The following is a 12,500-nucleotide window of genomic DNA, read 5'->3' as shown; positions in this document are numbered from 1 at the left end:
TGCTGAAGGTTTCTTCCTTATCCCTTCTCGGGGAGTTTTTCCTTGCCACAGTCACCACCAGCTTGCTCATCAGGGACAAACTTCCACATAAAGAACATATTATTCATTCTTTATCACCACATTATCTGTGTAAAGCTGCAGAGACAATGTTTATTATTAAAAGCACTACACAAAATAGAAATGAATTGAATTTACTTGTCTAAGAATTAAAATTCTAGCAGCGCATGCTAGATTTTAGTCACATAAAAACTATTTACTCAGTTAATAATTTATAGTCTAATTTGTACTCAAATTACGATGGTTTAACTCACTAAATATTTAATGTTGTGTTTATATTATATAGATAAATATATCTAATTTTGTTCTATAAAACTGGCCAAACAGCAGACAGAATCAGACGTCTGTTATGCAAATGTTCTGAGCCTCGCTTCTTTCAAACACACTAACTAGTTTAATATCCAAACCACTGTGCCACTAGAGCACACATTCACAGATAAGCAGCTGAAGGCCAAGAGTATGTGCAAACATGTTTTCATTAAATCAAAAGCTCATGCCTTGGCAGTTAGTAACATACATCTAATCGAATGCCACAACGTGAAATGTTGCTGCAGGTCTTTAAACGCCAACTGTGACAGGATTGAATACACTTCTCACAAGCTGATTAATATCCAGTGACAACGGTGTCCTTGTCCTCCTATTTTGCTTATCTATTTATGAACTTGTGTGAGCCTTTTAATGTAGAGATTAAATGATTGAACAAATCTGATGTGGGAAAAGTGCTCTCCAGTAGTGGTGCTAACAAGTCCAAGTCATGTCCTGTTCTGTCCTTGTTAAAAAGATTTAGGTCACACAGCATGGACCAAAAACTGGGTTTCCATATATCATTCAGGCATACTACAACTTTATACACAAGTAAGAGAAAACCTGAAGTGTAGCGCTTTATTCATGTTTATTAATCGCAAAATTAGGTTAATTAACCACTAATTTGTTTAATAATCCCTAAAGTGCCCTTTATGGGAGCTCTTTAATAATCCCTAAATGGGAGCTCAGACCCGGCTAAATTGTAGTTTTATATGAAGTGTGTGTGTGTGTGTGTCCTACAGTTGACTACCACACCACAGTCAAGCTGGTCTCAGTTAACACAGCCTCTGTAGTAGAATTTGAAGGGCCCTTGTTTAGCTTGTTTGCCCAGACAACACCCATATTTACCTGGGTATTGAGAAAACCCTACGCTTTATGAATTGAGTCAATAGTGACCTAGATGTCTTATCAGTGGCAGGATAAAAACCTCTCTGAACCAAGCTGCAGTAAAATTCTCCAATAGTGTGGAGCATTGCAGATTTAAGGACTTTGCTCTCACAATATTTGCTTGAAGTACAAAGACAGCTCAGCATATTGGCTACTTACAGCCAGCCCACACCTGCAACTATCATGGTACTACCTTTTACAGTATCGAACAATGAGCCATGTTTATTATGCTCTTAAATGCAGTGCAGTAATTTTTTTTTTATGTTTACAACTCTATTGATAGCTATAATATACATGCACAAAAGAATAGCAGTAAAGAAGCAATAAGCCAAAGGTTGATTTAAAAAAACAACAAAAAGAAAACATGACATCTGGATGTTTGCAGACAAATGAAAAAATATTTGACAACCTTAAAAGCACAGTCAAATTTGTGAATGAATTCTGACCCCCTAATGTGTACATTTCCACACGAAAGAAAGCGATGAGCCTTGATCTAATAAAGTTTATTTTCTTAAAAATGACCAGTTTCCTCTTTCTTTTGTTTTCTAGGAAATTAAACCCTTTTTGAATTCACACTAGCATCTACATAATGGTTATTGAATACTTCACAATATATTAAGTCTAGATGTTATGGTACATGCATACAATTGCGGCGGCATGAGAAGCCACAGTCACCACATTACACAGAGATGGGGATGAAAAGAGGGGCAAAAAGACAACGAGGCCGTAGAGACTTGTGTTTCAGCTTTGAAGAGGCCAGGGCCTTAAAACATGGCAAACTCCAGCAATGCTTTTCAATTATATTCATCACTCAATATCAGGCAAATAAATTGGCCACGGGCAAAAATAACATTTTATGGACTAAAATAAACGGGGTGATATACGAATCACTGTCCATAGAATGTATTACTATGGACCAGAATAAAAGCATAAGTGAAGCAGGACTTCACATAAAGATTAATAAATGTTCCAGTGTTCACAAACACTTCCATTTAATTTGGGACCTCATTAGGACTTTAAAGTCTGGATAGAAAACACTTTTCCAAATGTTTAAACAGACATTTATAATAAAAGAAAAAAAAAAAAAAAAAAAAGGGAAATTTCCCTTTTGTCTAAATGGCAGTGAATGGTGAAGCAAACAGAGCTCTGGGACAACACACAGGCTTTACCAGGGTGACAACCTGATATAAAAACAATCACAAAATAGCAATAAAAAAAAAAAAGAAAATTATATATATATATATATATATATATATATATATATATATATATATATATATATATATATATATATATATAAAAAGGGGGGGGGGGGCACGCGCACACACCAACCACACATTAACAACTGGTTCACATCTTGCCTATCGAAAACCATGGCTGGAGGACATTGTAGTGTTTTCCAAATCTTTTTTTCACTATTCCTCTTTCACAGAAAGAATTTATATGCTGAGACACAGTATGATTACAAGCCTAACATGCGCTAACGAAAATATTAATAATAATAATTATAATATATAATAAAATAAAAGACATTCAAATACTGTAAGATTTTTGCTTGAAGATACAAAACTACATGAGAAAGCATTAAAATCATATTTGTTGATCAGAATAACATTTAAAAAAAAAAAAAAAAAAAAAAAAAAAAAAAAAAAAAGAAAAAAAACAGAACAAGTGCTAATCACATTTTTTTTTTTCCAAATTTTTTTTTATACCATACATAGAACCAGCAAATCTGTTACCTAGAAACCGTTGCCAAGGAAGCCATGTCATCATGGCTCTCCCTCTTATCCAGGCAGAGTCTCTTTTGGGGGCGGGTGAGGGGGGTGGGGGGCCTGGCCACTGTTACATCTGTACAAAACTGCAAAAGAACTTCACCTGAACCTGCACACATCAGAGACTGCACAGGCTTATCGGTTATGGGCATTTCCATCGTTCTTCTGCTGAAAGTTGATGCCATGGTTGTCTCTTCTCTTAATCTCCAGAATCCTGAGTCAACATATTGCTTCTCTGTGCAGCTCTTAACTCTTAACTCCAAAGCTTTAGTCAACTATGAACTCTTTGCAGATTGAGAGCCAACGGAAAATGAACGGGGAATCTCTCGCGTCTGCTTGTATCAGAACCTTTTTTAGCAATATAGAGACATCTCTATCCAGCAAACAGGTAGAGATCTGCAGGGGTCCCATGTTTCCACTCAAAATGGTTTCCTTTACCATACAACAATTTATTCAAGTCTAAAAAGTTTGTTGTCCTGTCGCTTTGTATGCAGAGTCTTTCTAAGAACAAAGTTATAGAAGCTCTTGCTTTGAAGACAGGATAAATTAAAGACCAGGGTGCTGAGATGGAGAACAAGTTGAGGCTTAGTTGTGTTGTAATGTGTTAGACTCTATAGGAGGTGCCGAGTCATACAGAGTGTCCGTGTCATGTGTCGGCTCTCCAGCTAATGTGCAAGGGTTCGACAGCGTTCCCGCACCACAGTCACAGAAAAACCTACATGGGTTAGATTAAGCAGGCACAGATAAGGCATTATTCAATCAAAATAAATAAATAATTAAATCATATAGCTTCTAGTATAGTGTTAGGTACAGCAGTGCAATAAGAACCTAGAACAGTATGAACAATAAACACACAGGACTCACCTATCATGTCGTATAAACTCGACATCATGCCCTTGGTGGCACTTCTTAATACAGTTCACACAGATTGCATTTCTGTCTGTTGTGTTACAGGTGTGACATCTGAATCAGCAAAAAAACAGAGAAAATTGTGTTAATATACAGAACTTTTACAGAAAATACAAAACTAAAACTTAAAATTCCTGTTTCATGAGGTGATCATCACACCAGTTACTGTACCTGTAAAAATCGTGCATGGGATAGCTGGTGTAACTGGAAATCTTGTACAGGCACTGACCTCTGCTCACAGCTTTCTCTATGGCATCTTGATTGTTCATGATTTTGTTGTCTGAAGGATTAAGACGGAACGACTGCATTAGAGGTGATCCAGCAAGAACAGGGTAACAGAAGATGTAGCTGTCAATAACAATAATTACCTTTCATTGTAACATTGACACCAGAGGCAAGAAACAGCCCTCCAAATCTGTTATTGAATATTTGATTGCCTTCTAAAGTCGCCGTTGCATGGTTTGTTATCTCAATACCTAGAGAGAAGAAACGATAAATAACTGCTGCATTTGTACCAAAGCCCCCCCCTCTGTAAAACATACAACAGCCAACTGACCTGCGGCAAAGCCATCAAATATTCGGTTCTTTCTCAACACTGGGTGGCTGTTGGTGCTAATTAACACACCAGCCTGGGCATTTCTGAAGATATCATTTTCCTCCAACAATCCTGAATGCAGAAGCATTTATATCAGTGTCCAAACCCAAAATTACAGATATGACGTGTTGCTGTTAATTTGCATTTGTATAACCCTCTTCAGACTTACCCCTTCCGCCATTAAATATGCAGATACCACCATCTCGACCATCATGGATCTTGTTCCTGCGTAGGGTGGGGTTGCTGTCAGTCTTGATCCATACTCCTGCCATGGCATTGTCAAATATCTCATTGTCCTCAATGAAGCCCAAACCTAAAGGGGTGGAGACATGAATGTTGAATACCGGTTTTCAGTATTAGCAGATACATAATCCAAAAAGATTTGTTTCTGCTGCATTGACATGGCTCGAATACATCGAAAAGGTGAAAAAAAAAAAACCCTAACAAATATGGATTCAAGCTCATCACTCTAATAAGCATGGAATGGAGGAGGGAGTTGCCAGATAATTAACTTACCAGAGTTGTAAACAAGAATGCCTCCATTCTGCCCTCCCCAGATTTTGTTTCGTCTAATCTTAGGGTTGCTTCCAGTTCTGTGTCAACAGTGGAAAAAAAATGCTGTATGCAATTCACATAAATATTTAAACCTATAAAAAAAAAAAAAAAAAAATCAGTGGTCCCTACCTGATTTGTACACCAGAGTACATGTGGTTGTAGATATCGTTATCTTCTAATACTCCATGACCATTATCATAGAAATACACTCCAACCTATAAACGGAAATCAGCTCAGAATGAAAGAGATAAGGGACAAATAAAGACATGAGATGGAAAAAAGTGAAGGTTCTCCCGACCTGTTTGCCACTGTGTATCCTGTTTCGCCTGAGCACAGGTGTGCTCCCTGTGGTCACCCACACTCCTGCCAAAGTGTTGCTATATACTTCATTCTCCTCAATAACGCCCTGGCCCTTCTCGTGCTACAAATACATGCGAGTATTACACACATCAAACAAGCGCCCAAAAACATTGTAAATATATTTATAGCCATTTACTTTTACAATTTCATCTATAAACATACCGGCACCTGCCTAATTATATGAAGCCGTACTCACCACATAGATTCCGCCATGTTGTCCATCATGTATCTTGTTGTGTCTGACTATAGGGCAGCTGTTGGTTCGAATCTGAATGCCAGCCAGGGCGTTTCCATAAATATCATTGCCCTCTATGAGCCCTCTGCCATCACCAAATATGTAAACGCCACCCTGGTTTCCATTGAAGATGGCATTACCCCTAAAAGGAAAAAATACAACAGACAACTGAGCAACTTGATATTTGCTAAGACAAAAAGGAAGCGTCTATAGCCTACAATGTATATTTAATACATACATCAGAAAACCAAACAGTTTTGAGCATGTACATAAGCATACGAGAGAACATCTAAAATTTTACACATTATGGATAAGTAAGGAACACTGACCTAATCGTGGGGTCACTGTTTGATGTGATCCACACACCAGCAAAGTTATTAGCGTAGATCTTATTCTCTATAAACTGGCCCCGACCCTTCTCATGGACATAGATGCCTCCTGTTTGGCCATGGTGAATTTCACAGCGTACCACTGTGGGGTTGGCATACGCTTTTACCTCAAAACCTGCAATTCTGTTTCTGTGGATGTTGCAGCTCTCAAAATAGCCCTGTAGAGGGAGACAAAAATACAAGTCTTCACTTAATGGCTGGTAGCAAGCAATGAGATCATAAAGTCAAAATGGAGCCTTGATCCTACCATGCCATGGTCAAATGTGAACACGCCAACATCTCTGCCATGATGGATATGGTTCCTCCTGATGATGGGGTTGCCATGGTTTTTCACCCAGATCCCAGCTAATGCATTGTTGGAGATTTCATTATCTTCATAAATGCCCTAGAAATTTCAAACAAACATAATTACAGCATCAGCTCTGTACTGTTGGCCCCAGCTAATATGATATTTTTAACAATATTCACAATTGTAATTAACATCATTTTGCTGATTTATGTAGTCAAATGTCTGGAGTTTTAAAAAAATGCTGAGAATTAGTACAAGTAATTGGAAAGCACCGGTTTGAAAAAGGATCACAGTAAAACCCACACATATGCACAATTGTGTAACTACACAGCAGTAATTCTGTAATAATGTATGCTACATTGCATGTAATGTCCCTCAGTCTAGTCTAGTTATATTTATACCTATTAAACACTTATTGCTTAAACCTCCTGAGTCCACAAGAGGGCTCCCTTTAATAATAAACAAATAAAGAGTGACTACTGTAGTCATCTACAACTTCAGTAAAAAAAAAAAAAAAAAAAAAAAAAAAACCACATGACTTATGGCTTCACCACACTAGCCATGTTACAGCTGAAATAAAGCAGTTCATTTTCCAAGCTTCAAACTTGTAAGTCATTTTGTGGTAGAGATTGCACATCACAGTGCATTACATAGTGCCACATTAGAGCAGTCCCTGTATAACCATCTAATTTCAGCACACTGGGTATTAAACTACATGGAGCACAGTTACAAGCATGGAGCTGTACATTGGTTGACTGGTCAGGGTATTTGTGTATGATGATAATTTAATTACAATAAAAAAATAAAATAAATAAAAAATTAGGAGTGTTTTAATTTTTACATTTTGTTCACATCCCATGCACTTCCTGTTCAAAACAGAAGCAAATGTTCAGTCTCATATTTCAACCTTCATTGTTTTCTTATGAAACAACTATATATTTCTAATGATCAGTGATAATCAGTTTATCATTGTTCAACTCAAAGTCTGACTCCAAATTCCAGAATGACATGCAGACACGTTACAGTTGCTGTGTTAATTAGGGAGTGTGATCGGGAGTGTGTTAACTATGTATTTTTTTTCGAAGGAATGATAGAGAGTGTACAGACGAGAAGGCTGGTGAACTGGTCTCTTTATAAAAAAAAATAAAAATCAAGCAAATTTTGAAGCGCCACTGCCATCTGCATCAGTACCGAGATCCTGCTTGATGTTTTACTCTCAAGTGGGCAGTCAGAAATAAAAATCAAAGAGAATAAGCAAATAACCAGCGTGACCTCTGCTTGTTCCACCGCACAGTTAAAAACACTGGAATGCACGTTGAGTTTGAGTATTTCATTTTAATGAGACAATTATAATTCTTTAACTGCTGATGGGCCTGAAAGAAATAAACAGCTTTTACTCCGGCTCTTACCTGCGCATGATCAGTGATGTAGAGCCCCACATTTTCACAGTCACTGATGTTGCAGTGCTTGATGGTGGGACATGCACCTTGGCCACTTACACATACTGCTGACCCCACTGTAAAACCACATAAAGTGTCACAATGATGAACAGTGAAGACACCAGCAAATTGTAAACGTCTAGGAAAACATCTAGCAGTGACTTATTAGATATAGTTAGATATTTACACTAACAAAAGCAGAGTACTAAATGTAATCACATTTTGAGCAAACGAGGTTCAATGTTACCTGTGCAGGTGCTGCGGATAATGCAGTGGTCAATATTCGGGCTGCAATTCACCGTGATCTCAAGGCAGTGGTGTGCATTGTGATGCTGAGCTGATTTATCATCAGGGTTAAACTGCGTGCGAAACAAAATATTTAGTTTTCCATCCCATCACCATTGTTAGATTAAAGGGTTTAAAAACAAGGGAAGGATTTGCAGGACTTACCCTAATGGTCATGTAACCTACATACGCATCTTCTGAACCCTCCATAAAAACAAATGTTGAATCTCTAGTGTTTTCAATGACAACTTTATCAGCTACTTTTCCAGGAGCTGTTTAGACGGTGGAAAAAATATTTTAAATGCATTATCTGTCAAATGTATCAAATTTATTTGGGGGGGTTTCCTAAAACTAGACGCACCTGCACCAATCATCGTAATGGGAGACTCGATGTAAATCCATTCATCTGTGTAGATTCCAGAATGAACGAATATCAGCCCATCAAAGTGGGCCTCCTGAACTCCACCCAATGCATCCTCAATGGTGTCATAGTACTGTAAACAAAAAAGGAATATTAAGAGGAGTATAAAGGTTGGGAAAGCAATCCTCCTTTTTAGTAACAAACACCAAAAATTACATACCAGCATATTCTCTCTGCCTTTGTATCTGGCTGGATTGCTGTAAAAATGTTCTGCAAAACCGGGCTTTACATGAGCACCTTTATACTGTTTGTAAAAAAAAAAAAAAAAAAGAAAGATTAAAAAAGGAGACAAAAATGATTGCATATTTTCAAAATGATGAAATAAACATTAATTGTTAGACAGACATAAAGCATTTTCCCCTGTAGGCAGGCCAGTAGACATTCTTACCAGTTGCTGAAAACTTTCCTTCCATGGGTTCGGCTGCTCATATTCTTCAGGGTTTATCTGGTAGAATTTCCCCGGCTCTGGATGCATCATGGGCCGTGTGTATTCAAACACCTCCATGTATAATCGCTTCCTGCAATACACAAGGTACAACATCCAAATGAACAAGGACTTCAAAAATAAATTGAATCGACTTTAAGCAGGACCCCAAAAAGATTTCGTCGAATAATCATACTTCATTACGTGAACATTTTACATAACGTTATTTTTACACGTCTAATTTAAATGAGTACTGTGGAGTATACACAAATCAATATTCCTGTGATCACACTAAATCTCATGATTAAACATCCAGAGACACTCATCTGGAACATCATATTGCAACAGAGAATGTTGTGATTTGTCTGCTGGTGTAAATTCGGATAGTTTTCTGCATAATCGGTACTGAAAAGGGCACCAAACAGCATATTATGTAGCAGATTAAATAAAGTGTGCAGGAATGCTTCTTATTTAAAAGCAGCACAACACTGGTTGAAGATCACCTATAAAAACTAAACGGCCTAAAAGCGACTGCTTACCAGAGAATTGGGTCATTAGCTAGCTCACTAAAGCGCTTGCAGACACAAGCAGCCTGGCACAGGTCTTGCTCCAGCAGGTAGGAAAAAATCTTCAGGACAACCTCATCTGGAAGCTTTTCCTGGAGATACTGTTCAGCAGGAGAAGCTGGAGTATAAGACAGGACAGAAATTAAAACCAGAGTGCTGCTGCTGCTGTCCTTTTATTGTCCCACCTTATTTATGCTAATGTAGACCAACTGACATGCCTGCGATCTATGAAATTCAAATAAGACACGCACATGAAACAGAACAGTCCACAGCTTAATGTTGTTAAAAAAGAATGAGCTTCAAGCAGTTAATAAAAAAAATATTGCAGAGCCCAGCACATCCCAGGATTCACGAGAAATCTGTACTGATATCCCTGTGTGTGTATTAATGCACGCTTTCAGGGAAAAAAAATAATAAATCTACCTTGTAGAATCTGACAAAGATTTTTGTTATCATTTATAAGCTGTGATTAATATCGTTTATTCCTCTCCTTAGCAGCATACAAACTATATATATTGGTCGTGCAGGAAATAGAACACTGACACAAGAAACCATTATGAGCCTACTGATATTAAATTACTAAATCTTTGTTAGAGCACCATAATAATGAAATGTACAGAGGCATTTAACAGACCAAGGACAGTGAAAGAATATAAAGGTAATCTGTATGTAACCTAATAATTTGTTAAGCAAACATAGTTAATGGCTTTTAATTAAAAGAAGAAGAAAAAAAAGTACTTGACATTTCTCTTTCTCCATAACCGATCAAATCCACGTGTTTAATATTTTCAAAGCACTGAGATGTCACCACGTGTTTTCTACACTCACCTGGAAGGTCTTGTGACTTCCCAGACACTCGGGCACGTTTCGCTCTATGACCAAAGGTTTCTGTTGCTGAAGTGGAGGCTCCCTGGAAACAATAAAGGTTATCTGAAATTAATGCAGACACTAATTGTTTTAACCACTTACATTAACATACTTTAACTTTTGCTCAGTTTCAATTGTGTTCTAATCTTTACCAAGGCCACCATACACATGGAGTCAAAAATCATTTTAACCAATGACAACACAAACAAATGAAAATCCTTTCAGCTATATCTTAGCTCCAAGATTTAAACTATTAAAAAGAAATTGAGATAAAATGTATTTCATTGTGTCTTAATGGTTTTTAAAAGAGCACGCATAGACGCTTTTACCGCTGTAACATTGAGAGCATCCACACTAACTGCATCGCAGTGTGGTACAGCAGCTGCACTGCTTCGAACCGTAAAGCCCTTTGGAGGGTGGTGAAAACTGCCCAACAAATCATCTGCACTCAGCTTCCCACCTTGGAGAACATTTACAATAAACGCTGCCTGCATAGGACGAGGGGCATCATCAAAGATACCGCTCACCCCAACCATGAACCACTCGACCTTCCACCATCGGGCTGACTCTACAGGTGCCTCAGAGGCGCACAAAAAAACTAAAGAAAAGCTTGTTCCTGTGGCTGTTACTGAACTGAACAGCTGATTCAATACTGCATTGTCATTTTCTGTGTATTTTTCACTGCTTATCCACTACACATTTCTTTTTCGCACCATCCATAACTCACATTTGCACTATTTTACATTCCACCCATATTTAAACTGTAAATACTGCATCATACATACTTGAATGTACATAATGATATCATGTCATTGAGTATATTATCTTCTGATATGTCTATCTAGGCATAATCTTTGCACAGTATATTGTATATTACTATATACCATATTACCGCCTGCACCTTCTGTACATTAATCACCCTCATTCCTGTATATATACACACCACATACCCTATTAATATCTTACTGTTATTAATTGTAAATCGGCCACTTCTGCATTTTATTGGCTTTGTGCATGTACCTTGCACAATGACAAAGTCGAATCTAAAGCAAAAAGTCTAATTAAATGTACTGACAAATGTGTCATGTGTGGTGTTTGCTTCCCAAGTTAACCGTTACCTCCATACTGCTTTTTGTAGGACACGCGGTTCTCTTAGGCAACAAGGACTTTCTGCGGAGTTGGTATGGACTGTTTTGAGCTCCTGGACCAGATTCTTCTGCAACCATATCTGCAGGGACGTCCTCATCTGCAAAGAGGAGGGACAAAAGAAGAAAAACCTCAATCAGCTTTGCGTTTCACATTCTACCATAGGACCTCTCAACCTCTGCAATTATGCTGTATAATTATAGCATATTTCCCCCTTTCTGAATGATTTCAGTGGAGAAAGGATGCCTCAGGGTGGGTAACCCCTTGCATAATGCTGTCCTCATGGGGAAAATGTCACAGCCAAACCCACAGTTAATGGAAAGCCCACCAAAATGTAAAAACTAGATTAGCTGTTACAGAGCAAGACAGACGTGTAAAAATAGACACACACTCACAGGAAAATCATCAGAGGCCTGCAACAACAAAAAACGATGATCCAAATGCAAAAAGATAGGAAATCGCATCACTTCATCCAATTCAACTACATCATGGCTGCAAACCCATTGCAAATAAAATAAATAAGATGAATATCTAACCGATAAACAACCATCTGCAAATTACTACTATTCATCAAATTTTGTCTTGACCCTGCTAAGGCTCGAAATGTGCAGATTTTTCCTTGCATCAAATACTAACCTGCACTGCAGAATCCCTACCTATTCATCGCTGCTGTGTGTATACCTGGTGTACTGATCACCTGAGGTTTACAGTCTGTTCCTCCCTACGGCACATTTGGTACCTGGACACAACATCCAAAATTGAAAGATAAACAATATAAACGATAACCTAGTCCCGTGTACTTTTAATCAATACCCTCAATCCTCTTAAAACATTTGAGATACACCTAATAATCAGCAAACAGTGACGAGATGCCAAAACGCATACTGTTTTCTGTTTAAGGAGGAACTCACATCCTTACATTTCCAATAAAAAGATGGATTTGCAATAATCACCGACAAATCCGAGGTTCCTGGAGTTTAAGCGACGACGTGTGGGCAGA

General features: G+C 37.9%; 2 protein-coding genes across 5 annotated transcripts in view; one reads left to right on the top strand and one right to left on the bottom strand.

Moving 5' to 3' along the window:
• The window catches only part of pigf (phosphatidylinositol glycan anchor biosynthesis, class F), a 218,768-nt gene that overhangs the window by 75,190 nt on the left and 131,078 nt on the right, over positions 1–12,500 (top strand). The gene's annotated exons all lie outside the window — the stretch shown is intronic.
• fbxo11b (F-box protein 11b) overlaps positions 3,061–12,500 on the bottom strand; it is an 11,465-nt gene continuing 2,025 nt past the window's right edge. For 2 of the 4 annotated variants that reach the window (XM_083556469.1, XM_083556470.1), the window contains exons 2-22: positions 11,473–11,600; positions 10,316–10,397; positions 9,461–9,605; positions 8,886–9,015; positions 8,658–8,741; positions 8,438–8,570; positions 8,242–8,348; positions 8,039–8,150; positions 7,762–7,868; positions 6,311–6,448; positions 6,004–6,221; positions 5,636–5,816; positions 5,378–5,500; positions 5,209–5,294; positions 5,041–5,117; positions 4,694–4,837; positions 4,486–4,596; positions 4,298–4,405; positions 4,101–4,209; positions 3,885–3,983; positions 3,061–3,735 (exon numbers count right to left, since the gene is read on the bottom strand). In XM_083556469.1, coding sequence (XP_083412595.1) covers positions 3,606–3,735; positions 3,885–3,983; positions 4,101–4,209; positions 4,298–4,405; positions 4,486–4,596; positions 4,694–4,837; positions 5,041–5,117; positions 5,209–5,294; positions 5,378–5,500; positions 5,636–5,816; positions 6,004–6,221; positions 6,311–6,448; positions 7,762–7,868; positions 8,039–8,150; positions 8,242–8,348; positions 8,438–8,570; positions 8,658–8,741; positions 8,886–9,015; positions 9,461–9,605; positions 10,316–10,397; positions 11,473–11,600 — 2,552 coding nt within the window. In that variant the 3' untranslated portion in view covers positions 3,061–3,605. Of the gene's footprint in view, positions 3,736–3,884; positions 3,984–4,100; positions 4,210–4,297; positions 4,406–4,485; positions 4,597–4,693; positions 4,838–5,040; positions 5,118–5,208; positions 5,295–5,377; positions 5,501–5,635; positions 5,817–6,003; positions 6,222–6,310; positions 6,449–7,761; positions 7,869–8,038; positions 8,151–8,241; positions 8,349–8,437; positions 8,571–8,657; positions 8,742–8,885; positions 9,016–9,460; positions 9,606–10,315; positions 10,398–11,472; positions 11,601–12,156; positions 12,241–12,500 lie in introns of those variants that run through there. The other 2 variants (XM_083556471.1, XM_083556472.1) reach the window with 2 other exon arrangements.

This window comes from Silurus aristotelis, assembly GCF_946808225.1.
Source record: "Silurus aristotelis genome assembly, chromosome: 12".
In the NCBI taxonomy this organism is placed as follows: Eukaryota; Metazoa; Chordata; class Actinopteri; order Siluriformes; family Siluridae; genus Silurus; species Silurus aristotelis.
This window is presented reverse-complemented; position numbering and strand designations above follow the sequence as displayed.